Here is a 25,798-nt window from a genome sequence, read left to right as displayed (position 1 = left end):
AAGATTAACCGCCACAACTACTATCACATAAGAAAATACTTATATCTACAACAGAAATAAAAAGTACCTAATCTGATTTCCCTGCTTGTCATTAAAGGTCAGTTCTAATCTGAGTCTAGAGCCACCAGTTCACGGGGTCCATTTTAGCCTGTTAGTACTTAATAAATTCAAATGCTTTTTTTAGAAGTCTGAAATAGCGTAAAGTAATACTTCTCAGCAACCCTAATCTTAGTCGACTAGACCACATCGACCCCCACTTTATCTATCAATACAAGTATTGTCCCGTACACTGTTATGGTTGTCTCACGGTTCGACTGAACTATTGTCACCTCGAGTTCTTTTGTTGTAACAACGTTCGTGTTTGTATCTGATCGTGCCTAAGTTGGAAAAGCCATTCGATAGGAAAAAATGCATCTTTGCTTACCTACATATTGTAACATTCACTTGAAACCTGTAGATATTTTACAGACAAATCAATTCACTTGCGTCACTCTGTAACAACACTGCAATCTGTAGCTTCATTATTTAGTTTTACTAAACTGGCTTGCTAGGTGAGTCTGATTTAAATCTATACGCGTATTAATATTCTAGGCATACTGCTAGCTCTGCTTAGGTTTTAAAATACAGAGAATGAGAATTTAAATGAGTAATTAATTGATGATTGGCTGCTATGTGGATTATTTAGGGCCTTTTTTTTAATTTAATTTGTTTAATATCTTATCTATGCTGTATATAGAAAACATGGAGATGAAACAATAGTTATCAAGATTTCTGCTATCGCTTTCTGTTTCTTTTGGCCTAAACACTGGTTTTTTCACCTTGTTGCGAACTGGCCTTTTCTTTTTGTTCCCGTCCTTCCTCCCTTTTTGTTTACCATCAAACTTGTCTTTTTGCTGAAACTTGACTGAGAATTTACTTTTTTTATTTCCAGAAGCTCCACTAAATCTATTTTCTTTCTGATGTTTTTGGTTTGTCTCCCCTCTTCCTTGATTATGTCCCTTCTTAAAATCTTCCTTCACTTGTTTAAAGTCTCTCTTCCCTTGTTTGAAATCTTTCTTCCCTTGTTTAAAATCATTCTTACCTTGTTTAGCTCGTTTTGCTTGAGGCGCAACAGAATCTTGGCTTCCCCTTTTCCTTTTTCGACTACTTGAGAACATTTCTGGCTCAGGTTCCTCTCCTATCTCCTGCTTGTAGTACTCTCTGTCATCATCATCATCCTCATTCTTCACATCTTCCTCTTCATTTTCAGCTTTGTTATCCACTTCGCTACTGTCTTCCTCCTCTACTGTCTCTGTTTCACCTTTCTCCTTCATTTTCCTCTTCATTCCTTCTTCTGTTTTCTTGATGTGCTCTTCTTTAAGTTTTTGTTTTTTCCTCACATCTGCCTCCTGTTTCTGTTTTCTGGCCAACTTTTCCTTTTGTTTTTGTATTCTCATGGCTTTGATGGCCTCCAGCTCCTCTGGTGTTTTGACAACCAATAAATGATACAAAACATCTCCATCTTCAAAATCTTCTTCAATCTTTATCAGCGTCAGGTTCAGCCGTGGACCAATTTCTTTTACCCTGATAGCATTGACAGCATTCCTTGTAACCCCTCGACCTTTGACATTTTGTGTGACTGTGACCTGGTTGTGTGGGCCATCCTGCTCCCCTTCACTGTCTGACATTCCTTTCTCCATAAACAGGTCAGCAATGTCCTCATGGTGTCCCAAGTCAGGCAGCTTTGATCTCATCAGCTTCTTCATGGCTTTACTCACCCCAGTTGGAGTAACTTTTATTATATAGTGTCTGATATCTACAGTTTTACTTTCAGGGTCGTAGTTGACCAGGACAGATCTTCTCATGTTGTTGAGTTTCACTGTATTTGGGTTGATTGAAGGAAACATGTTTTTGAAGGTAATATTCATGAGCTTGTTCTCCATACTGTCCGAGGGTATATTGGCCACCATTACAGCGTTGTTGGTAAACAGCTTGGAGTCAACATCTGGATGTTTTTGAAATGACAAGACATCCTTAGAAAGACTAAACTCATTGACCTTAAATGTCAGCGTTGGCCCACGAGGGACACAGACTAGCTTCATGTATGTGGCGATATCTGTCTTTGTGAACACAATGAAATGGGAGACCTGTAGAGGCCCAGCGATTGTTAAACAATCTTTCATCACATTTTTCTTTCTCACCCTTAGGTTTGAAGCAGTGTAGGGTTCCATTATTTTCCGTATGTCTAGAACAAGTTCTTTGACAGTTTTACCAACATGACCTCTGTGAAAAACAAACGAATGTGGGGCCCTAAGGTATGTTTCTTCCTCAAGCCCAGTAGCGGGACCTGCTTTGGCATTTTAAGCAGCTTTTCCTAGTTTGCCCCTTCTTTTCCCCATTGTTTATTTTTATTCTGGAAAGCATGCAGTATTTCTACAATTTGGCTGTGATTATTTAGGGCCTAAGTTTAAAGGGTCTGAATAATTTCATGTCATGCAAACAAGGGTGGTGTATTCGCAAACTTATTACGCGCAAGGTTATTAGAACTGCAAAGTGGCTTCTTTAATAGTATAAGTCAAAATTATATTAAATTTATTTTGACGATATTTTTTTGCAATTTCACTACAATACATAACTTAATTGATAACGAAATATCTATTTGAACGAACGGTATACTTTGTAATATTTTTTAAGTGTATCAAAATTATTTCAAACATATTATTTTAATAAGTTACCTCCCCTGTACAAAGACAAAATGACGTAGTCTTTGTTTACTTTTTCACAAACAACTGTTTATATAAAAAATACGGCATATGGCATATGGACAAATCTAACGATTCTTTGGGTTTTTTCCGACGGGGTTAATTTTTTCGTGTTACTTTCCAGGGTCGATTTACGACCTCATAAAAAAAAGGGGGGGGGTCGTTCGTCGATCTATTTATATACATCTTATATAAGGAGTTTTACAATCGCAGTCATTTTTTAGTCCTTGTCGAGGACTTTGAGTTGGACCAACTATTTTTACAAACGGCCTGGTCATCCATAGAGGTGCATGCAAAGAATTAGCCAGATATACAGGGGGTAAGTACCCTAAAATGTGTGTTTAAATTAACTGTTTTTACATGAAACACAAAGATTATATTGAGAAATACGACTGGTCAGTTTTTACCCATTTCTAGATTTTTCCCGAATTTTGCGAGTTGTTTTTTTTTCTGACATCCGTAGGCGTTCTTCTAAAACCTCACAATATATTAAGGGGTGTGCGTGTGAGTGTTTGTATATGTGTGTGGCTATTTCTCTCCGTTTATATATATATATATATATATATATATATATATATATATATATATATATATATATATATGTGTGTGTGTGTGTGTGTGTGTGTGTGTGTGTGTGTGTGTGTGTGTGTGTGTGTGTGAGTGAGTGTGTGTGTGTGATTATTTCTTGTTTTTGTTTCATTGATTTTTACGCAAAAAGCGTTTTTGGGGTCATGCCTTAAATTTTAATGGCACTTAGATAAACGGTGTGAATCGCAATCGATGTATACTTTATATAAATGGTATATAGAATAAATCGAAACCTCCCGGGTGCGCTCTTGCGAAATTTAAAAAAAATATATTTTGCAGAAACATACCACGGAGATTTCTCATCAACTCACCCAAAATTTCATGGCGACGAATGAACAGTGACAAACGGCATGCGACTTTTATTTGTTGTATCGTATGCAGAGAAGAATGACATATTTTTGTATGTGCGCAATTTATCGCTTACGCATTTTCTGTTAGCGCATTTTTCTGTGTGCGTACTTTTCTTTTTCCGCAATTTTCAGTGAACGCATCTTTCCGTTTGCGTATTTTTCTGTATGAGTACATTTCTGCTTTTGCATTTTTCTGTGAGCATTTTCTGTTTGCGCTTTAATCTGTATGCGCTAATTTCCTTTTTGCGATTTTTCTGTTTGCTAATTTTTTCGTTGCGTTACTTTGTATGCACATTTTTCTTTGCGCAACTTTCTGAACACCACAAAATGTAGTGTGTAAACAATGTTCTGTTACACTTAGTTATATTTTTATTGAATTTTGTTTGTTTTCGTCATTGTTAGACCTTGCACGTTTTTGCTTTTGCGTTGTAAAATTCTATATACTCTTACAGAATACTTTATCCTATATATTCTTTTTAGCTATTTTAATTGTATCATATCGTGTGGCTGCTTACCATGAGAGTGAAAGAATGTAGCGAGCTCTTTTCTGAATAATGAATTAAATGGGATGCTTAATATGTTTGTTTAACGAACTATGTGATCGGGGAATTGTAAATGTAAATTTCAAGTTCCCATTACTGCTTTAGTCGTAACTAAAAGTATTTTGCATTTTTTTTTTACATGTGTGTCATTTTTCATGACCACACTTGGCGGAGCAGATCTTAGATGATAACGAGTCCATATGGCCCTTCACTAGGTTCAGCCTTTAAAAACTGTACTTGGTCTTCCTTAACAACACTCTTCACTAGGTTCAACCTTCAGGGTAAAAACATACTTAACAAAGTAAATACATATTTTTAAGTGTTTAGATAAACACACTCCATACCCAACACCTAACCCAACTTCAACAGTAAACCTTAAACAGACCTCTACACTAACTCCTTCGATGGCATTAACACCTTTCACTACACCAACATTTACACAAGTATCAACTTCTACGTTTATATCAGTCCTAACATCTAAATAACACTGATTCGCTAAAATAAAGCAGGAGCGATCTCCCCTTAACTTTTTCGAATATTGTTAAATCACACTAATGGGGATGGCAACTCCAGTGCGGTTGGGATAAAGATATTATTTAAAAACAAATACTTAATTATTTTTTTTGTAAATAGAATATAATCTCGTTAAAAAAGTAAGTGCGCAAAGAAAAGCGTGGGTCACTTTAGTATCTATTGGATACCTTTACTAATGTTAAGGAAGACACCCACGCTTTTCTTTATAGTTATTTAAATAGTAGTCTATAATTTATTTTCTACTTTTTAGTGCATTGTTACATAAAAGCTTGTTATTAAAACGTTTTTTATGAATTTTTTTTCAGTACTTTACATGTTTTATTTACAATAGAGTTACATGACTAAAAACCATTGCGCGCAATGGTTTTTGAACCCACCCATTACGTGATGGCGCAGCTATTGAAGGTGATGACGCGTGTGGTGTGGTTGGCTAGACATGCCTACTAATTTGATCCAAATTTTAATTAATTAATAAAAATTTAATTAGGCATCCAATTAAGTCAAATTTAGTTTCAGATTGCATTGTCTCCATGTCTTAAACCACGTGCCAACTGTGAATCGTGTCGGTCAAGTAGAAGTTTCCGAATTTTCACTCCTGCGTTTCTATCTAAACAGACTGACGACTGACGACTGACGACAGAGGAAGTGAGTTAAATAAAAGCTTGTAAAAAGGAGAAAATTAACAATTGTCTTTAAATATATTAAATACTCTATTTTAACAATTATAAAAGCTCTGAAAACTATTTAAAAGCAACATATAAATAGTTATTCTAGTTATTCTAGTTATTCTATTTGATGTATACAAAGTAATAGTTTGCGATTGCTAAATTTGTTCTATACACGTTATAATATGAAACAAATTGTATCTTAAAATGACTTTTAATTTATTTTTTTCTAATTAATTTAGAGTTTTGTGTTATGTGTTAACACAAATTTTTATTCTCAGACAAACAGCAACATGACAATGTTCAAAATAAAGAGCAAAGCAGATCAGACAACACTAAAACAGTACTCATCTGTCATTTTCTTTATTGGCACCGTTACACTGATCACAGTATTATTTTTAGTACCAGAAATAGATATCAGTTTTCTGCCGATGTCGTTGCTCAAAAGTGGAAACACGGATAATAGTTCACTTAATTTACATTCCTGCATGTGTCTCAAAAGGGATGATTTTAAACAGGCAATAAAATACATTCATCCTGAGTATAAGAATAACTATAATGGCAAGTTAGAAATTACTTCTAACAACTCTGAAGAAATAGATCTAAAATCTGGTTCGAATAACTTGTTGATTCCTAAATCGACAAATTACTCACAATGTTGTAATGGTGAAATGTGTAGCATAGATTCCCTACAAACGTTATCCAGGAAGTTTATAGTAAATGAAGTCAATTGTATAGCAATTCTTTCCGGTAACAAAACTGACGTCAACGAAGGAATCCGTCAAGCAAATGCGACAAAACGTCCCCTTTTATCTAGCAGATTTTATTTGAATATCACAGAAAATTGTGAAGTATTTAAGAGCTCTCGTGGTTACATCACTTGCTCAATGACGCAGGAAGAAGAAGAATTCCCCATTGCGTTTTCTATTTTAGTATTCAAAGACATAGAAATGGTTGAGAGATTGCTCCGTGCTATTTATAGACCACAGAACTATTACTGTATTCACGTAGATGCTAAAGCAAACAAAGAATTTTTCCTCGCCGTATCTGCTGTAGCGCAATGTTTCACTAATGTTTTCTTGACGGCTGAACGAGTGGACGTCCGGTGGGGAAAATTCAGTGTACTGGAACCGGAACTGATGTGCATGAAACAGCTTTGGAGATATACAAAATGGAAGTACTTTATCAACCTCACTGGACAAGAGTTTCCTTTGAAGACAAACGCTCAGATGGTGAAAATTTTAACAGCTTTCAACGGTGCAAATGATGTAGAAGGGACAATTAAATGGTAAATAGTGACAACATTTATTGTAGCGCTTACTGTTTTGCAATGCTTTATTTTTAATTATTTATTGTTTTTGTAAAATGGAAAAATATAATTGATTTGTATGTACAAGAATGATTTCATTGAATATAGGGTTTGTGAAAAATAACGTGGTTAATCTAATATATAAATATCCAACGAATTATATGTCTCTGTATGTATTTAAGTATATAATTTGTGACAGCTGACGGACCTTTGGCAAAAGGAGAATATAGCAAAACAAAAAAGACTTAATCGCCATAGTGTAATATTCTTTAAGCGTTTCATATCTAAATGAATGATTTTTAAAAAATAACATAATTTTGGAAAAAAAGGTTCTTTTTCTAAACGTATCATTTTAATTAACTTTACGTAGAATTAAAAAGTAAAAGAAAATGTATCAACCTTCACAAAAATGTGTAAAATGTTCAATATACTTCACTTTTTTACCTTTATTGACAATTTCTTCACTTGATAGATCACAAAAAATGTTACTTCCCTTTAAAAACAATTACATCGGAGAAAAATACGTTTTATTGGTTTATTTTGGTGTTAGGAAAAAAACAATTATTTAATTAGCATGGATTAATGAAGTGCAATGTGGTAGATAAGACACAGATATTTTGGGTTACTAAAGTCCTTCACTAAATCGAATCTAGGGCGTACGCTGGCGCCCCAACAGAGTGCTTTTTGTGGCGTCCCTGGTCTTACTGTGAGCCTACGTTCCTGTACTTGAGTGCTAAGTTTATGGATAAGTTGGGGTATTATAGTCGTTTACTAAGTTGAATCAGGCTCCCTGGGTGGTTATGTTTACATTTCTTTTGCTTTATTTTTACTTATTGTTATGCGTTTAGTTTTGCGTTTACGTTTGTATTTGTATTTGTGTTTGTATTTGCCTATGTGTTTATGTTGGCATTTGTGTTTCGTGTATGTTTATGTTTTTCTTTGTGTACATGTTTGTGTTTGCGTTTGCTTTTTTATTTTTGATTGTGTTTTATTTTTTATTATGTTTGTGTTTTCGTTTGTGTTTGTGATTTTGTTTGGGTTTGTGTTTGTTTTTGCGTTATGTTTGCGTTTTTGTTTTATTTAGTTGTTGTTCGGGTCAATATATTTCCTAAACCCGGGCAACTACGTGTATTTGCTGCTTAATTAACACACAAGTCATTGTCCTTTTTTTTTACAGAGTCCAGTGTCCGGCCTGGCCGGGATGGCTAGTTAAATATAAAATAGCGTTGCCAAACTAAAGCAATTTTAAACCAATTGTAAATCTTCACATAAAAACGATTGAGCATCATACCTGCAAATCGAACGAAATAGGTTTTTTCGTCACTCATATATGTAAACATTAGTTATAATTTGCTGGAGTTACGCCTAGCCGATAACTGCTAATATTTTAATAAGATGTGTACAGATACTAAAATTGAGGAAAGAAATATAAAATGTATTGTGTTAAGTAAACTAAACGCAATAGGGTTGATTAATCTTGAAGTAAGATCAATTTTCAAACGATAATATCAGGACTCCACCTTATATCTTTGTTAAGTCACTTGCAAGGAATATATCGGGGTCTATGTTAATTATGTTTATATTGAACAAACATGATAATTCTTTTTTTTACATCTTGCTTTTTTAAATTTATTTAACAGGGCTCACAAGTATAGATGGCCAACAAAACCACCAAGAGGTTTAAGACCAGTGAAAGGATCAGTTCATGTTGTCGTGAACCGGTTGTGTGATTTTGTTGCTTTTGATCAAAATAAGTTTAGATTAGATCTTTATTCAAATCTAATGAATAAACGTTTCGTAACAGTAGCTTTGTCGCCGATGTGTTTGGCAGAAAATAAACGGGATTAGCACGCATAGACTCTTAAAATGGAACTTTATATTATTTTAAATGTTTAACGGTGGATTAATGACATTGAGTTTGTTCATTTCTTATATCTTGTATACACATTGATTGTATTTAATGCAAAAAGCATAAAAGTAATTCCATGTGGATGTTTAATATAATTCAAAAATTTAGTGTGGGTTTTTTTTTCTTGTCTAAACAACGACACATTAGCTTTTTAAAATTGTTTTATCATAGTGTGTCTATATTGTTTCTGAAATTTTGCCAACTACATTTTACACAACAAATTTCCTCCAATACTTGTTTTACAATAATGTTTCATTGTTGTTTATTCCCAGATATTTTGTTGACTACATCCTACACAACGGCACAGCCAAAGATCTACTGCGATGGGTCAAAGGAACGGGAGTTCCCGATGAAACGTTTTTCGCCACATTAAACCACAATCCACAGCTGCGGATACGCGGCACCTACAAAGGTAAGTTAAATAATTACGTAAAGAAAAGCGTGGCTCACCCCCCCCCCTGTATATAACTATAAAGGTGATTCAATGCTCATCACCATCTACAGCACGACACAATAAACAACACAACAAAACATACCCCGCAAGATTCCGGTCCACTGTTCACCACATGCTTCGAACTCCTACCAAAATATGGCGCCGCTCACCCTACAAAAAAAAAAAACTACACATTACAATAAAAAAAGTAAAGTTTCCATTTCAAAATTGACGGTCTATGGGGCAAGTGAAGTAGAGTTCACTTGTTTCTGTGACCTCGGCATATAAAGATATAGTGACACCCTACAATACACATTAAAAAAGCATTGCCCTGATCTACCTTCTACTAAATCACATAGCACAACCTATACATGTACACATAAATCATATCATCCATTCAAATCACTTATCCCACACGCTTCTTAACAGACCGCAACATATTCCAATACACAGATACAATTCACAACACAAGCAGTAGACCGAACCTTAAACCACTTATACCACAACCCAAGCCACACCACTCCAAATCCAACCTTTTGAGCTAAACTAAACACCACCCATACACCCACTTTACTCTAGCCACACCACAACACAATACCCTAAAACTCAAACATAAGCTACCTTCTTATCCCAAGATCAGTTGTTCATCTTATACCATACAGACCACTTCTCATTACTTCAACCCAGCACACACCATAAATCAACACAAAGTAGACCAAACTCTCCACAAACACGCTTTAGACCATAAGGTTTTTGCGTGTAACAATATTTGCATTTAACACTATGGGGAAAATCTGAAATCCTCACCGAATTGAGATAGCAAAGTTATAATTAATACCGTGTTGAATGCGATTATATTTTAGAGTCCGAAATTAAGCTCTCCCGTTTATATTTACGACGAAAGACTGACGACAAACGGAGGAAGCAAGTTAAATAAATGCTTGTAAAAAAAAAGATCATATTCTTCAAGCGTTGAAAAAACGAAAACAAAGTTGCTATATCGATGGCTAATTGCTTAGATTATAGTTTTAATATTTATGTCCATTAAATTTTATTTTTAATTTTTATTTTATACCAAACATAAATATGCGCTACTTCAAAGGTATTAATTTCGTCTCAGTAGTAGAATATAACCCTTATAATTGTCAATGTTTTTGTAAACAGTTACGTCACATTTCATATCCATCCCCAGGGCATCCTGATAGTGGTCACGTGATCAAACCGTACCTTGCCAGGTTTAAAAACTGGGGTGGCATCCCTTGTGCAGGGCGTTCAGTTAGAGACATCTGTATTCTTTCAACAGGTAATATATAAATTGTAAACCGTCAACATGTCAGTGATAGTCGCCAGTAACTGTCAGCAGATGTACTTACCATCTTGTTTAAAATACTACTTACCATCCCACTTAGTCACCAACTCTTGACTTGACTTAATCCTCTCTGCTTCTTATGGAACATAAATCCTCTCCCATTCTTTCCATTTCAACCGATCCACTGCTATTAAATTTACCGTCTCCCAAGACATCCCTGTTGGCCTTAGTTCTTCGAGAACACTCCGCCTCCATGTCTGTCTTGGGCGCCCTCTCTTCCGCTTTCCCTGTGGGTTCCACTCAAGCGCTTGTCGTGTCACATTAGGGTGAGCCTTTTGATGCGTGTGTCCCACCCAAAGCCACTTATTCCTTACTTGCGCTGCCATAGGCTCCTGCCTTGCTTTTCTCCATAATTCTATGTTCGGTACTTTGTCCTGCCGCCTCAATGTCAAAATCTGTCTAATGTATCTGTTCATGAATGTCTGAATCTTCGCTATGTTTGCTTTGGAGACTCCCTATGAGTATGCCATATATAGCAAAACTACCTTGACATTTGAGTTAATTATTCTAATTTTTAGTCACCTTCGCCATGTAAAAATTCGTATTTTCAGGCGTCTAACCGTTATATAATGACAATAAGAAATTTCTTGCAAACATATTCAACCTGAACAAGGGTTTTGTAATACAATTCTATTCAAATATTTTTATCAATAGCAGTCAAGTTTTATGTTAGCATGAAGTCTAAGCTTTCAAGCATTAATAATTATTAATAAAATGTTGGCAGAATTGGCTTAAAATTACATAAATTAATATAAAATTATTTTGATTTGCAGGTGATTTACCGTTGCTTTTCAATACAAAACAACTTTTCGCCAACAAATTCTACCTGTGGAAAGATTTCATATCTGTTGGTTGTTTGGAGGAAAAGTTGATGAACGACACGAGGGATGAATTTCTGGGTGTAAAGACATTTAACGTATCTTATTATGAGAGCTTAGGTTTTCTGAAAAATTGCGTGACATAATAAAATAAATAAAAGGCGCAAGGGTAAAATAAAACAGTTTAAAACCAAGCACGAACCAATTACTAGAACTTTATAATAAAGAACGTTTTATTCATTTAAAACACATATGAATACACTTTTCAACTTTATTTACAAATACTAGAGTTAAATAAGCATCATTATCTCTCTCTCTCTCTCTCTCTCTCTCTCTCTCTATATATATATATATATATATATATATATATATATATATATATATATATATATATATATATATATATATATAATTCTCTTCTTGGAGACGATAGAAAAACACCAAGCTGTAAGCGCGCCTCCTAGCAGCCCCCTCTCTTTGTATCTAGGCATATCGCTACCACCCCCCCCCCCCCCACATGGTCTGGTGAGCTGTGGTTCACGCTAAATGTTTACAATCGTTGTTTAGTGACAACTTAGGGCAGGTAACTAAGAGGAGGCTGCTTTCAGGGGGGGGGAGAGGGGGTGGGTTATCGTCATTAACGGGCTATTGATAGTGTTTTAAAGCAAATAGTTTCAGTGGAAGCATTGGTACTGTCGAATTCACAAATTATGAATTACTGAAAAGTAGAAAACAAAACAACTAAATAGCGGTGTTAACGGCGTATGATACGCCGCGTGTCGGCTCGTTTTTAATATAACGACTAACTGATTGTCTTTGTTATTTGTATTTAATTTGACGTTATCGGCTAGGCGTTGCTCTAGCTATTAATAGCCATTCCAAAATATAAATGGTAACGCACATATGTTTGTTTGTTAACAATATATTTTAAGAGAAATTAAATTAAATAGAATTACATAATGCTTGTCTAAAAACAACAACAGCACGAGTTTCTAAAAACGTAACCTACACATATCCTGCCATTTCTCATTATCACGTTTTTTACACAGAAATACAAGATGCTAGAGTCAAACAACTAAACACAAAATCGCACTATACATAATTTCCCTCTCTTAGTGAGCAACAACCCTATATGATATAATTAAAATATGCAAAAATAAAATATCGCTACAGTATCAATTAAGAGTATATAGCACTTTACGCCGTGAAAGCAAATAATTTAAAAGAGTAACATTAAAGTAACAAAAAAAATTTAAAAAAATATAAGAAATGTAAAAGACAATAGAATACATACAGAATCTATTTATATATATATATATATATATAATTCTCGTCTGGGAGACGCTAGAAAACAAGCTGTAAACGCGCTCCCTACCATCCCCACCCCTACATGGTCTTAGTGAGCTGTTGCTCACGCTATGTTTACCTTCGTGGAGTCGGGTTTAGTGACGGCTATTAGGGGCAGATAATTTAGTTTGAAACGATTTTAAACGTTGGGGGGGGGGGGGTTATGGTCCTTAACGAACTACTTATAGTGTTTTAAAGAAATATTTTCAGTGTCAGCGTTGGTACCTTCGAATTCACAAATTATGAACTACTGAAAAGTTTAAAAAACAACAACTAAATAGCGGCGTATGTTATGCCGCGGGCCGGCTCGTACTCTATATTTACTTACAAAAAGTAAAGCGACAGCTACGCAATTAAATATTAAATGATATGCACAGAGTCGACCTAACTTAAAATATGCATATTCGTAAAATTAAATCTTAATTTTATCCGAAATGTAACCCCCCCCCTTCCCCCTATGCCCGGAAAATATCAAGTGCCCCTCGTGATAAAAAAAAAGTCTGGAAGAAATACTGGTTTGCAAGTGGCTCTTTAGTCGTCAGATTGATCACCGTAAACTAACATGGCTGCTAATGTAAACTATCTGCAAATCACTTTGATTTGATCTTCGATTATTTGCAAAGAAACAGATTTCATAATTTCTTAGATTATATGTTGGATAAGTCCGTCAGATAAACGTTTTCGACTTTGTTAAACATATAACGTCAAGTAGTCTGATTTGCGTAAACTTCAGGACTTGATTATTCTCTCACTGTTATAGGTATTAAATTTTAATTATATATCGACTAATCTATTAATAATTTGAAGCCAATACGTTAACTAACGACTATTTAGTATGAATAGTTGCCAGCAACTGATAAATAAACGATGTTGCCTTACCGGTTAACTGTAAATAAAGAATTTCACGGCTGAATGATTTCCTTCCACAACGATATGAAAGCAAAGTCAACAACAGAGAAAGCTGTTTCAGTATAGCCCTTTAGTTTTGATTTAGATTTTATTGATTTGCTTGAACATTGGCGAAATACTCGTTGCTTTTTGAACTAGTGAGCTGTGGTTCACGAGAATAGTTATCATCGTAGAGCGGACGATGAACTTGAGTTGATAAGGGCAGATAATGAAGTATTTAAACGCTTTGAAACTGAGGGGATGTAGAAAGAATAAGAGCTACGAGCTGACCTCTGCCGAAAGCATACGCCGCTATTTAGTCGATTTATTTCTACTTTTCAGTAATTCCTAATTTGTGAATTTAACACTACCAATGCTGCAACTAAAAATATTTTGTTTTAAAGATGATTATCCTCAACCTCCCTCCCTCCCCACCACCACCCCCCCCCCCCCAGCGACTAAAATAAAATGTATATGGAAAATTGATACTTTTACAAGTGTCTACTACACACCCCCACCACAAAATTGTATCCCCCCCCACCCCGTAAAATTCCAAAAATGCCCCTCGAGATAAAAAAGAGTCTGAAAGAATACTGTTTGGCAAGTGGCTATTCAGCCGTCAGGCGTCAAAGGTGAGAATGTTATTGCATGTCTAATCGGTGCATTTTAGCTTGAACACCCTAAACCAACATTGGAGACCCCTGCTTTAAAGCAAACACGTTAACTAACGACAAGTTAGTATGAGTTCTTGCTAGCAACTGATAATGAAACGATGAAATTATAATTTTCCCTGGCCGATTGATTATAAATAAACAATCTCACGGCTAATTTGTTTCCATCAACAACGATATGAAAGCAATGTAAACAACAGAGAAAACGTCTTATGTATAACCCTTTGGTTTTTTTTTATTATTCTTGTAAGTTTTAAACAACACATTATTGATTTGCTAAAGCCTAAGCGAAATACTCGTTGCTTATAGAAATGACGAGCTGTGGTTCATGAAAATGTCTATCATTGTAGAACGGGCGGTCATGAGAAGGTTATTAGGGGCAGATAATGAAGTTTTTAAAAGCCTTTAAACTGAGGAGAGATAGAACGAGTAAAAGCTACCCTTAGCTAGATCATTGACCAGCTCGCTATTCTGTGTAAATTGTTATATATATATATATATATATATATATATATATATATATATATATATATATATATATATATATATATATATATATATATAAATTCTACATGTACCCAAAAAAAATCTTTCATGACAATTAATGTAAATTTATAATATAAAAATTGTTCAGAATTAAGTAAATTAAGCTGATTGTATTTAATTTATTCCGCTAAGTTCTTCTTTATAAAAGAGATATGTTTTAGCAAAATATATAATATATCATGCAACACAAACTTCTATTCTCTTGTTGTGTGTTTGAAAAAAATGTGTGTGCATTTCTGAACTATGGCATCAAACGATTAATCGATGCAACACCTGGCCTGTTAACTTCAAATAGGAGACTAACGCTTGACTTTATAGATAATCACGAGCCATACACATACGTTTACTGTGTTTAATTGACACATGTGCTGCAGAGGACACACAGAAACAAGTCATTTATAGAGTAACAATCAGCTAGACTGTATCGTTCAGCAGTGTAACCAATTTTAACATTGAAGCGGCGTCTACTAGATTAGACAATAAATAAATACGTTTTGATTGACTTAACTAACACATAGGATTTTCTAACTACTATATACACGGTAAGCTTAACATATGCCTTATATTAGTTTATTTTTCCTTAGTCGTTAGATCAGTTTAGGAGAATTTTAATATTTATTCTAGTTTTTTTTTAATTTACAAACATTATATGAACATTATTTTTTAAACTAATTATTTCCTTTTGTCTATTTTTGTATAAAAATCATAATCTGAAGAAATATGTTTTGTAAAATTACATATTTTTGTATGTTAATTTCGAGTTTGATTTGTGTTTTAAAAAAACTGTATTCTCAGGCAAACATCAACATGACACTATGCGGATCTAAAAGCAAAGTATATCAGAAATCATTAAAACGTTGCACCTCTGTTATGGTTTTCATTGGTACCGTTGCACTGTTAACGATAATACTTTTAGTACAAAAAACAGACATCGGTATTCGACCGAAGCCTTTTTCCATAAGCGACGATATCGTAAAAACGTCGGCTTGTTTACATTCCAGTATGTTTTTTGAAAGTGAAATTTTTAAACAGGCAACACAATGTGTTCAGCGTGAGTGTAAACATATTAATTCTGTACAAACGATTTCTAACAACAATGGAAAAACAGACGTCGGGACTAATCAGAGTAACATATTGACGACCACAAACATAAATTATTCAGGAAGCTGTACTGGAGACAAGTGTAGCAAAGATTCGCTAGAAATGTTAGCTAAAAAGTTTATAGTAAATGAAGTAAATTGCATGGCAATATTTTCTGGTAACGAATATAGCGTAAAAAAAGGAATCAGTAAAGCTAAGTCAACAAAACGACCCCTTTTATCAAATACTTTTTATTTGAATTTAACTGAAAATTGTGACTTGTTTAAGGTCTCTCGTGGTTACGTCACTTGCTCAATGACGCAGGAAGAAGAAGAATTTCCTATTGCGTTTTCTATTTTAGTTTTCAAGCACGTAGAAATGGTTGAGAGATTACTCCGTGCTATTTATAGACCACAGAACTATTACTGTATTCACGTAGATGCTAAAGCAGACAAAGAATTTTTCCTCGCCGTTTCTGCTATAGCGCAATGTTTCACTAATGTTTTCTTGACGGCTGAACGAGTGGACGTCCAGTGGGGAGAATTCAGTGTACTGGAACCGGAACTGCTGTGCATGAAACAACTGTGGAGATATACAAAATGGAAGTACTTTATCAACCTCACTGGACAAGAGTTTCCATTGAAGACAAACGCTCAGCTGGTGAAAATTTTAAAAGCTTACAATGGTGCAAATGATGTAGAAGGGACACTTAAAAAGTAAGAAATGTTACTAATTACAGTTTTAGCCCCCAAAGTATTTCTTTAATTCATTTTCTTAATACCTCTACCTTTATTATACAAAATAGAGAATCAAGTAAGTGATTTTATAATAACTATAATTTTCAAACAGTATGGGGTTTCTAATCAATCACTTGACATTATGTGTATATTATAATATATTTCAAAATTAAAATAATAAAATTATATTTCGACATGTCTATGTTGTGATGACAGTTTTAGTCTAAAAAGGTTACTTAACGTTTAATGAAAATAAACGTCAAGGAAGTAAACATCTACCTATATATCTATCTATACATATTATTCTCTTCTTGGATACCCTAGAAAATTCCAAGCTGTAAGCGCGCCTAGCAGGCCACTTTCTTCCTCTCTAAGCATATACCTACCACCCCCACCCCCACATGGTCTGGTGAGCTGTGGTTCACGCTAAATGTTTACAATCGTGGAGCCGGGTTTAGTGACGGCTATTAGGGGCAGATATTTTACATTGAAAAGATTTTAAACTTAGGGGAGGTAACTAAGTTGAGGCTGCTTTCACGTAGGGGGGGGGGGTTGTAGTGTAGGGGTTGGAGGAAAGGAGGGTGGGGGGTATCGTCATTAACGACCTACTGATAGTGTTTTAAAGCAAAGATTTTCAGTGGCATCATTGGTACTGTCGAATTCACAAATTATGTGTAACACATATGGTTACCAGCCAAGGGGGGATAAGACAAAGTTTTAATTCATTGGGTTGCGGCCCCTGTGGGACCGCATCTGAACTGTTGATGTAGTTGTTTTGCATGCTCTGCTGTGAGCGATTTTACGTGTGTCCCATATCATGTGACATGGGACTATGGATAGTTTCGTGCCTAGCCGTGGCAGTCACACGCAAGGCTGCTGTCTGTGGACACGGAGGGTGACGGTACCAAGAGGTAGACATAACAATGTAGACCTAATGAAGGTAGTGTCGTTATATAAATTTATTGTTAGAATACTTATTTGTGTATTCCTGCTAGTGCTGCATGTTGCACACTAGTTAGTTTGAGTATTTTTTAAAGTATTTCTTATTGTACTATTTATTGGTACTTGTAGGCAGTACTGTGTACTGGCCGCAACATATTTTATTGTACCCGTGTATGTTTGTAGCCTACATGTGGTATTATCATTGATGTAACTTTTTTTACAGTTGTTTTAGGGCTACAGTTTGTTGTTTTTACAGTTTTGTTTTCCTCTTTGGTTTGCTTCATTGTTCACCGTTAATCGTCGTACTACTGTTGTTCTACAACGCCGTCATGGCTCGATGTACATTTGAATAAAGCAAGTATTTGATTACAGCTGTCGGTGTGTCCTAAATCTTAGGGTCAGCCCGTCTTAACCACAACACCTCAGTGGGTAAAAGCATCCCCACTGAGTGAGGGTTACATATGAATTACTGAAAAGTAGAAAATAAAACAACTAAATTGCGGCATATGATACGCCGCGGGTCGGCTCGTATATCTATAATTCTCTTCTTGGGGACCATAGAAAACACCACGCAGCTTAGCCACCAACCTTATCCCCATCCGTTAGGTGAGCTGTGGTTCATCCCGAATGTTTACAATAGATGGGTTCGGGGAATAAGTGACCGCTATTAGGGGCAGATACTTTAGTTTTTAAACGATTTGAAACTAAGGGGAGATATTAAATTCTGCATGATATTTTCATTGTCGTTTGTAAACGGTTACTTTCACTGGGCGGGGTGGGGTGGGGAGGCTAGGGGGTGGGGTAGTGTCGAATTCACAAATTATGAATTGTTGATAACTAGAAAAAAAAAACAGCTAGATAGCGGCGTATGCTACGTCGCGGGTCAGCTCGTATTTATATATATATATATATAATTCTCTTCATGGGGACCATGCGAGACACCACGTAAACGCATGCACGTTACTCCCCTCGCTCTCTAGGCATACAGCTACCACTCCCACCCCAACCAGTCTGGTGAGCTAAGGTTCACCCCGAATGTTTACGACGGCTTTTATGGGCAGATGATGTAGCTTTTAAACGATTTGAAACTAAGGAGAAATATGAAGTGAAGTGATAAGTTCAGCTTGATCTTTTCAATGTCGTCCGTAAACTATCGTCACGGACGGCTGCTTTCAAACGATTTGGAAATTAAGGAGAAGCAAGAAGTTCTGCTTGATCTTTTCATTGTTGTCCGTAAACTGTCGTCACGGACGGCTGCTTTCACTGTGGCGGGGGAGGGGGTGGGGGTGGAACGGAGGATAGTCTCGAATTCATTATTTATGAGGTACTGAAAAGTAGAAAATAAAACAACTAAATAGCGGCGAATGACACGCCACGGGTCAGCTCGTAACAATAAAAATGTAAACGTGAAAGTTACTCTAGAACTTTTTTGAATATATTTTTCAAAGCAATTATAAAGGACTTCAAATATCTCTTCTATACCATTTTCGTTTGTATATATCAAAAACTATCAGAGCTTTTTTAACACCTCCCCTCCCTTCCACACACTAATCGATCGAAACAATTAATTCAGAAACAATTTATTTTGACCAGTATCCGAAATCTAAAAAAAAATATATCCGCCCCCAACCGCCTTTTAAGTTGCAAATACCTTCTTGGAGAATAAGGTTTGAAAGAAACATAAGAAACTATGTTTGCCATTTATAATCTAGACCTACATTTTCCGTATATCTGACTTCAAAGGTTTTATTTTTTATTTTCTGAAAACAGGCCTCGTAAGAATAGATGGCCAACCAAACCACCAAGAGGATTAAGACCAGTGAAAGGATCAGTTCATGTTGTCGTGAACCGGTTGTGGTTTAGTATAGTTTGTTAAAAATGTGTTTTGTTTAGATCTTGATTACAATACAAAATTATAAAACACGAGTAACGTCACTGCTAGAGAATGACGTTAACACAGCATTATTAAAACAAAACTAAATTGTTTTAAAATTGTTGATGGTGTTATTAAACGCTATGATGTTAAACAAATTAGTGTGTATTTCTAACAATGTTTGTATAAAATAGTGTATTTGATGCACAAAAACTCTATTAGGAGTCCAATCATTAATTGAAATAAACCGGGAGTGATCTCCCCTAAACTTTCTCGAATATTCTTATATAACTTGGAATATAGACATGATTTTTAATAACTTAAAAAATACTTTTAAAAATAGAATATAATCTCCTAGAATTTGTAAAAATCTCGATTTTTTTTTTTGCACGATTACAAGACTTTCTCTATACTTCGTAGGCCTATATACGGGAAAGTAAAAATGTCAAAATAATTTTATGATTGTTTCCCTTACTACATCATATATTAATACATTACATGTTTTATATTGATGTGCCTATGTCGTCGGTCCTTACATATTTTATTCACTTCATCCTACATTTAAAATTTTCTCAATTGCTTGTTTTATTTTCATGTTTCTATATCGATCCTCAGATATTTTGTTGACTACATCTTACACAACGACACAGCCACGGTTCTATTGGAGTGGGTTAAAGGAACGCTAGTTCCCGATGAAACGTTTTTCGCCACATTAAACCACAACCCACAGCTGGAAATACGCGGCAGCTACAAAGGTGTCACTAAAAATATAATTCTGTTGCACGTCAAACTATTATTAATTGCAATTATTTTTTTTTTATATTTACAAATACAAATCTCATTAAATTATAGAATACCATGCATTTTGGAGTGAGCTTTTTTAGGTTATATTGTAATTTGACATTATAGTAGAACATTAACATTATTAATAGCAATGCACATTATTATTTATAAAATTTGTATCCGTTCAGGTCATCCTGACTCTCATCGTGTGGTCAAACCTTTCCTTGCCAGGTTTAAAAACTGGGGCAGAATCCCTTGTGCCGGACGTTTAGTTAGAGAAATTTGTATACTTTCAACAGGTAATATATATATATATATATATATATATATATATATATATATATATATATATATATATATATATATATATATGCATGATACACGTCATTGTATAAAATCAACAGATAATATATACCTTAGTTGCCAGGTTGCCAGTCACTGTCAACAGGCTTAGGCCTACCTTCCATCCTGTTTACAATGCTACTTACCATCATACTTAGCAACTCACCATGTAAAAATTCGAACTTTTAGGCCTCTAACCTTTTTTTAAGAATTTTTTCGTACACAAATTCAAACTTAACATGGGTTTTCTATAAGTTGGTTGAAATACAATTCTATTACAATGTCTTTATTAGTAGCTGTCAAGTTTTAAGTCAGCATGAAGTCTAAGCTTTCAGGCAAAAATAATTATTAATAAAATGTTGGCAGAATTGGCTTAAAATTACATAATTAATATAAAAATATTTTGATTTGCAGGTGATTTACCGTTGCTCTTCGATACAAAAGAACTTTTCGCCAACAAATTCTACCTGTTGGAAGATTTCGTATCTGTTGGTTGTTTAGAGGAAAAGTTGATGAACGACACGAGGGATGAATTTTTGGGTGTAAAGACATTTAACGTGTCTTATTATGAGAGCTTAGAATTTCTGAAAAATCTAGTGAAATAATTAAAAAAATGAATAGTGCAAATAGACGCGAGCGAGAAAAGTCTCAATGTATTTTAGAGGCCCATTAATTAATTTAAAAATCATGCACGGCGTAGTTACAATTAATATGGTTATAAAATCCTGTCTGTATGGTTTTTTCGGACTTTACTAAAGATTGGATGTATTTGATGTTTTAAATATTTTTGGTAACTAAATAAAAATTTAAAAAAGCAAAAACAATTTGGTTTTCACGTGTAATGGCGACATAAACAATGGCATCCTGCTATTCGATAGGCTGCCATAAATTTTATTGTACACATTGTAAGCTAAAAAAAGAAAAACTAGGTCATGGGGTTTGATTTGCACTGCTATTTAAAAATTTGATCTGCAAAGTTTTTTAAACAAAAAGCTATAAAGTGGGGCTGTCAGAAATCGATCACTGAGTTCCTGTACAGCCAATCGATGTTTATCTTACGAAAGTGAAACATCGGGTTATAATTTTGGCTTGATGAAAATAAATAGAAAGGCAGCCTTAAACTAAAAAAATATTTTCAAGTTCTCTGGATCTTCAACTTTTATAGCATTGATTCTAAAAATATTAAATTTCTGAATTAATTTTAGGCTTATGTTTTATTTTTTATTATTTTTACGGTCCTTAATTTAAAAAAAGCAAGCTTTTATTCCATGTCAACAACATCATGGTAGGATTCTCGTCAACTTGCTGGTGTCCATTGAATATAAAACAGTTTAATATCAGGGACATACTAAAACTTAAAAAAATAAGAGCACTTTATTCATTAAAAACATATGAATTAATTTTTCAACTTTATTAATTACAAATACCAGAGTTAGGTGAGTGTTATGATGTGAGAACTTGGGACAGGGTTGATGCTGCAAGTTGACGAACAATGTACGACGACGTTCCATTAGAGAGTACAGAACGACGTTGCTTTATTTCAATATTTTATTATGTCCAATACATACGGCTACATTGTCGACAGACAGAACGACTGTTTTTACAACCTCATGCGACGAAAACAAGACTTAGACTCCCTTCAACTCCTTTCCTAACAACCAGCACATACTCTCCTACGTCACATCCTTATTTACTTTGTCACGCATTCAGAATCTTTTATCAATCCCACTAAGCACATGCCCTCAAACCCTTAACATCTTTATTAAACACATTCAACTTAACACATACTCTAAAACTCATTCAATACACTAAAGTCCATTCACAACACGCTCTCTATCGGAACGTCGTTGCTATTTTCAATATTTTATTATGTCCAATACATACAGCTACATTGACGACAGACAGAACGACTACATCTACAATCTCACTCGATGAAAACAAGACTCAGACACCATTCAACAACCAGCACATACTCTCCTACGTCACTATCCTATTTACTTTGTGATAGATGTCACATAGCCTGCATTTGATACAACCTATGATTTAACTATACTCGTTTTAAAACATATGGTAAATTGTGATAGTCCATGGATTATTTCAAAATCTATATATTTAAACAACTCTAAGCAAGTTTTAGTTCTGCATTTAATTATAGATGTATGGTTTAAGTCAAAAGTTTACAATTATTAAGGACACATCTATATATTATATATATATATAATTCTCTCCGTATGGGCCAAGCGAGACATCACCACGAAAGGGCTAACATATATTACCTAACAATGTTGTAATCACAAAATCGAACTAGCAAACGGATACAGCTGTTACAGTCACATTGCACAGCAGATTAATTGTTAATAAAATACGACTCTGCCAATGTTATCCCTAATGTGATATTGAACACAACCGGTAGTGTGTTTCTAGTTGATTGCTACTTGTTCTTACTGAGAACAAGCAGTTGGTTTATTTTGGAGTTGTTTCTCCTTAATGAGCAGCTGTCCCTAGTTATAGAACATCAGCCGCCCGGGGGTTCGAACTCGGAGTTTTCGGTTCAACAATCATCAGCTTAACCGATCTGACTACGCCGACATCTGGAAGCAATGATTAACAGTTATTTTTTTAAAAACAATTCCGAGTGTCTGTTCTATTTCTCATATAGCAAGATTGGAATACTCGTCATTCACGTTTTGTTCAGTTGTACTCTATTCTGGCTACCCATGGCTGGTTGATAATTGAAGCTCTTGATTTGAATGTATGCCCCATTGGTTTTGTAAAATAAACTGTTCTTTCAGCTGTTAATAATACGGCATCAATAATCATTGGCGTTCATGCATCTCCATACTTGATAGTATTTTAGGCTGGTAATTCAGTCTTTTAAATAGATATACTTTGGTTTGTGAAATTGTTGCCCTTGATGTGACATTAAGTGTCATACAATCCTGATAATGAAGGGAACAGGTCATTTCCCCCCTGTCGATTACCCCCGGACATTTCCCCCCGGACATCCCCCCCCCCCCCGACATTACCCCCCAGAGTAATTACCCCCCTGTCAATTACCACCCACCCAGTAGGACATTATCCCCCCCCCCGGACAGGGTTAGAGTTAGGGTTAGAGGTAGGTTTAGGGTTAGGGTTAGGGTTAGGGTTAGGGTTAGGGCTAGGGCTAGGATTAGGATTAGGATTAGGATTAGGATTAGGATTAGGATTAGGATTAGGATTAGGATTAGGGCTAGGGTTAGGGTTAGGGTTAAGGTTAGAGTTAGGGTTAGGGTTGTGTCTAGCGTTGGTTTTGGTTTTGTGTGAAGTTTTAGGCTAAGGTAGATGCTTAGGTTTTGGTCTTTTTCTTAAGGTTTGGATTAAAGTAGTATATAGGTATAGAATTCTAGTTAAAGTTGGGATTCTAACTTCAGAGGGGGTGGGGGTAATTCCCGGGGGGGGGGGGGGTAATTGACAGGGGGGGGGTAATTGACAGGGGGGGTAATTGCTCCGGGGGTAAATACGGGGAGAATTTCCAGGGGGGTAATGTCCTGTAGCCATAATGAGTGGGTAAAGCTTATGTAGTAAAAAGCCGAGTTACTTCCAGGCACCTATTTGAGGGGGGGGGGGGGGTTAACCCTCCAGCTCCCCCCCCCCCCACACCTCCAAACGAAGTAAAATTTAAATGGTAAATTGATACTTTTATATGTGTCCAACCCCACCCCTCGGAAAATTCCGTCTACCCACCAACCCCCACCGCCCCGAATATTCAAGTGCTCCACTTGAAACATTTACAAGTGGCACTTAAGCCTTCAAAGCACGACAAAGGTAAGAATGTTTTGGCCGTTCGAATCAGTGCATTTCAGCTTGAACACAGTAAACCAACATAGCTACTATTGCATCCGGGTTTGGTTCAACTCAGGATCTATTCGTGATTAACTTCAATACCTTTATTTGGACTCAATTCTTCACATAACAGAGTAGCCCTCACCTTAAATGGTACTAACTAACTCCTTACAACCATTCACTCCAACTTTTATACCGCATTCGACCTCGGGATAACAATACATAAACACACCGGGATTAACAATAAACTCTGGGGTAAACCAGGGTTTCTTCCAGACTTTATTCTCCGGGGGGGGGACTTGAATTTTTCGGAAGGGGTGGGGGCGGTAAACATAACATTTTTCAAGTGGGGGGGGGGGGGCGGACACTGTTAAAAGTATATATTTTATATATAAATTTCATTTCGTTCGGGGGGGGGGGGGGGGCGGTAGACTTTCTTCGGGGCAGAGGCACAGCCCCCCCCCCCCCCCCCAACTCGAAGAGATGCCTGGAAGAAACTCTGGGGTAAACTCAACTCAAACACGCACTCTCAACTAGGGGGCGAAAAACAAACAAAAAACAAATACAAAAAAGTGGTGTTACAAGTATACTACAACCAAGAAAAGAGTAACTAAATAATACATTTATAAATCCAATTGTTCATAAATCCAAGACAAACAAACGAAAAAAACGAAAAAAAAACAAACAAATTATGTGGTATAAATTACAATTTACATCTCAGACTCCCGATCTAAAATTTCTGGACAAAAAATCAGCCAGTAGGTAATCCCTTCCTGGCATGTGTTCTATATTAAAGTTATATTCCTGTAACAATAAGGACCAGCGAGTTAGTCTGGCATTATTGAACCTACAGTTATGAAGGTATTTTAGAGCACGCTGGTCCGTCTGCAGTGCGAAGTTAGCGTTCTATAAATACAACGCTAGTTTGCCTCTGGTCCAGAGTATTGCTAGGCACTCTCTTTCTACAGTAGAGTACCGAGTCTCTCTCGGTTGGAGTTTTCTACTGATGTATTTTACTGGTCTTAGGACCCCATTTCTCATTTGCATCAAGGCTGCCCCGATACTTCGAGACGAGGCGTCGGTCCTGAGGATAAATTGCTCATTGATATTAGGTACAATAACGAATGGTTCTCAGTTCAGGTGTTTCTAGACCAGTCTTAAAGCACGGTTACATTCATCCAACCATACGACCTTTTCAGGTTTACTCTTTGCTTGCAAATCTGTCAGTATTGAGTTGGCCTCGCTGAATTCTCGTATAAATTTAGCATAATACCCTATAAAGCCCACTAATGATCCTACCTCTTTCTTTGTGGTGGGTATTGCTACGTTTAAAATTTTGTTTACTTTGTTTGTTTTTTTTTGGTGTCAAAAGCCCCCTCCCCACTACATGCCCTAGGAAATTAATTTGTACAAATCCTAGCTCTACTTTGGCAGGTCTTACTGTCAGGCCGGCACCCTTCACTCTATTGAACACCGCCTTTATTTCCATAAGGAGTTCCTCCCCTGTCT

The 25,798-nt window shown here is 35.6% G+C and overlaps 3 protein-coding genes across 5 annotated transcripts; 2 read left to right on the top strand and 1 right to left on the bottom strand.

Moving 5' to 3' along the window:
- The first annotated feature begins 438 nt into the window (after positions 1-438).
- Positions 439-11,482, top strand: LOC131931334 (beta-1,3-galactosyl-O-glycosyl-glycoprotein beta-1,6-N-acetylglucosaminyltransferase). Of its 3 annotated transcripts, none has more exons than XM_059288095.1 (7): positions 439-551; positions 3,609-3,729; positions 5,702-6,708; positions 8,370-8,450; positions 8,911-9,050; positions 10,264-10,374; positions 11,214-11,482. In XM_059288095.1, exons 3-7 carry the CDS (start codon positions 5,714-5,716, stop codon positions 11,402-11,404), a joined length of 1,518 nt encoding a protein of 505 aa, XP_059144078.1. In that variant the 5' UTR covers positions 439-551; positions 3,609-3,729; positions 5,702-5,713; the 3' UTR covers positions 11,405-11,482. The 3 variants fall into 3 exon arrangements, with proteins under 3 accessions (XP_059144078.1, XP_059144079.1, XP_059144077.1); XM_059288094.1 differs by lacking the exon at positions 439-551 and adding an exon at positions 2,952-3,060; XM_059288096.1 differs by lacking the exon at positions 3,609-3,729 and having other exon boundaries at positions 462-551.
- On the bottom strand, positions 696-2,210 carry LOC131931339 (suppressor of SWI4 1 homolog). The gene has a single exon (XM_059288102.1). It carries the CDS (start codon positions 2,208-2,210, stop codon positions 696-698), a length of 1,515 nt encoding a protein of 504 aa, XP_059144085.1.
- Positions 11,483-15,913: 4,431 nt separating the features above from the next.
- On the top strand, positions 15,914-21,153 carry LOC131931338 (beta-1,3-galactosyl-O-glycosyl-glycoprotein beta-1,6-N-acetylglucosaminyltransferase-like). Its single transcript, XM_059288100.1, has 5 exons — positions 15,914-16,506; positions 19,240-19,320; positions 19,958-20,097; positions 20,314-20,424; positions 20,882-21,153. The coding sequence occupies exons 1-5, from the start codon at positions 15,914-15,916 to the stop codon at positions 21,070-21,072; spliced, it is 1,116 nt and encodes a 371-aa protein (XP_059144083.1). The 3' UTR covers positions 21,073-21,153.
- The last annotated feature ends 4,645 nt before the right edge of the window (positions 21,154-25,798 follow it).

This window comes from Physella acuta, unplaced genomic scaffold (genome assembly GCF_028476545.2).
Source record: "Physella acuta isolate Inbredline_101_S28 unplaced genomic scaffold, ASM2847654v3 ptg001945l, whole genome shotgun sequence".
NCBI classification, from domain to species: Eukaryota; Metazoa; Mollusca; class Gastropoda; family Physidae; genus Physella; species Physella acuta.
Note: the sequence above shows the minus strand (reverse complement) of the source record. Positions and strands in the feature narration are given on the sequence as shown.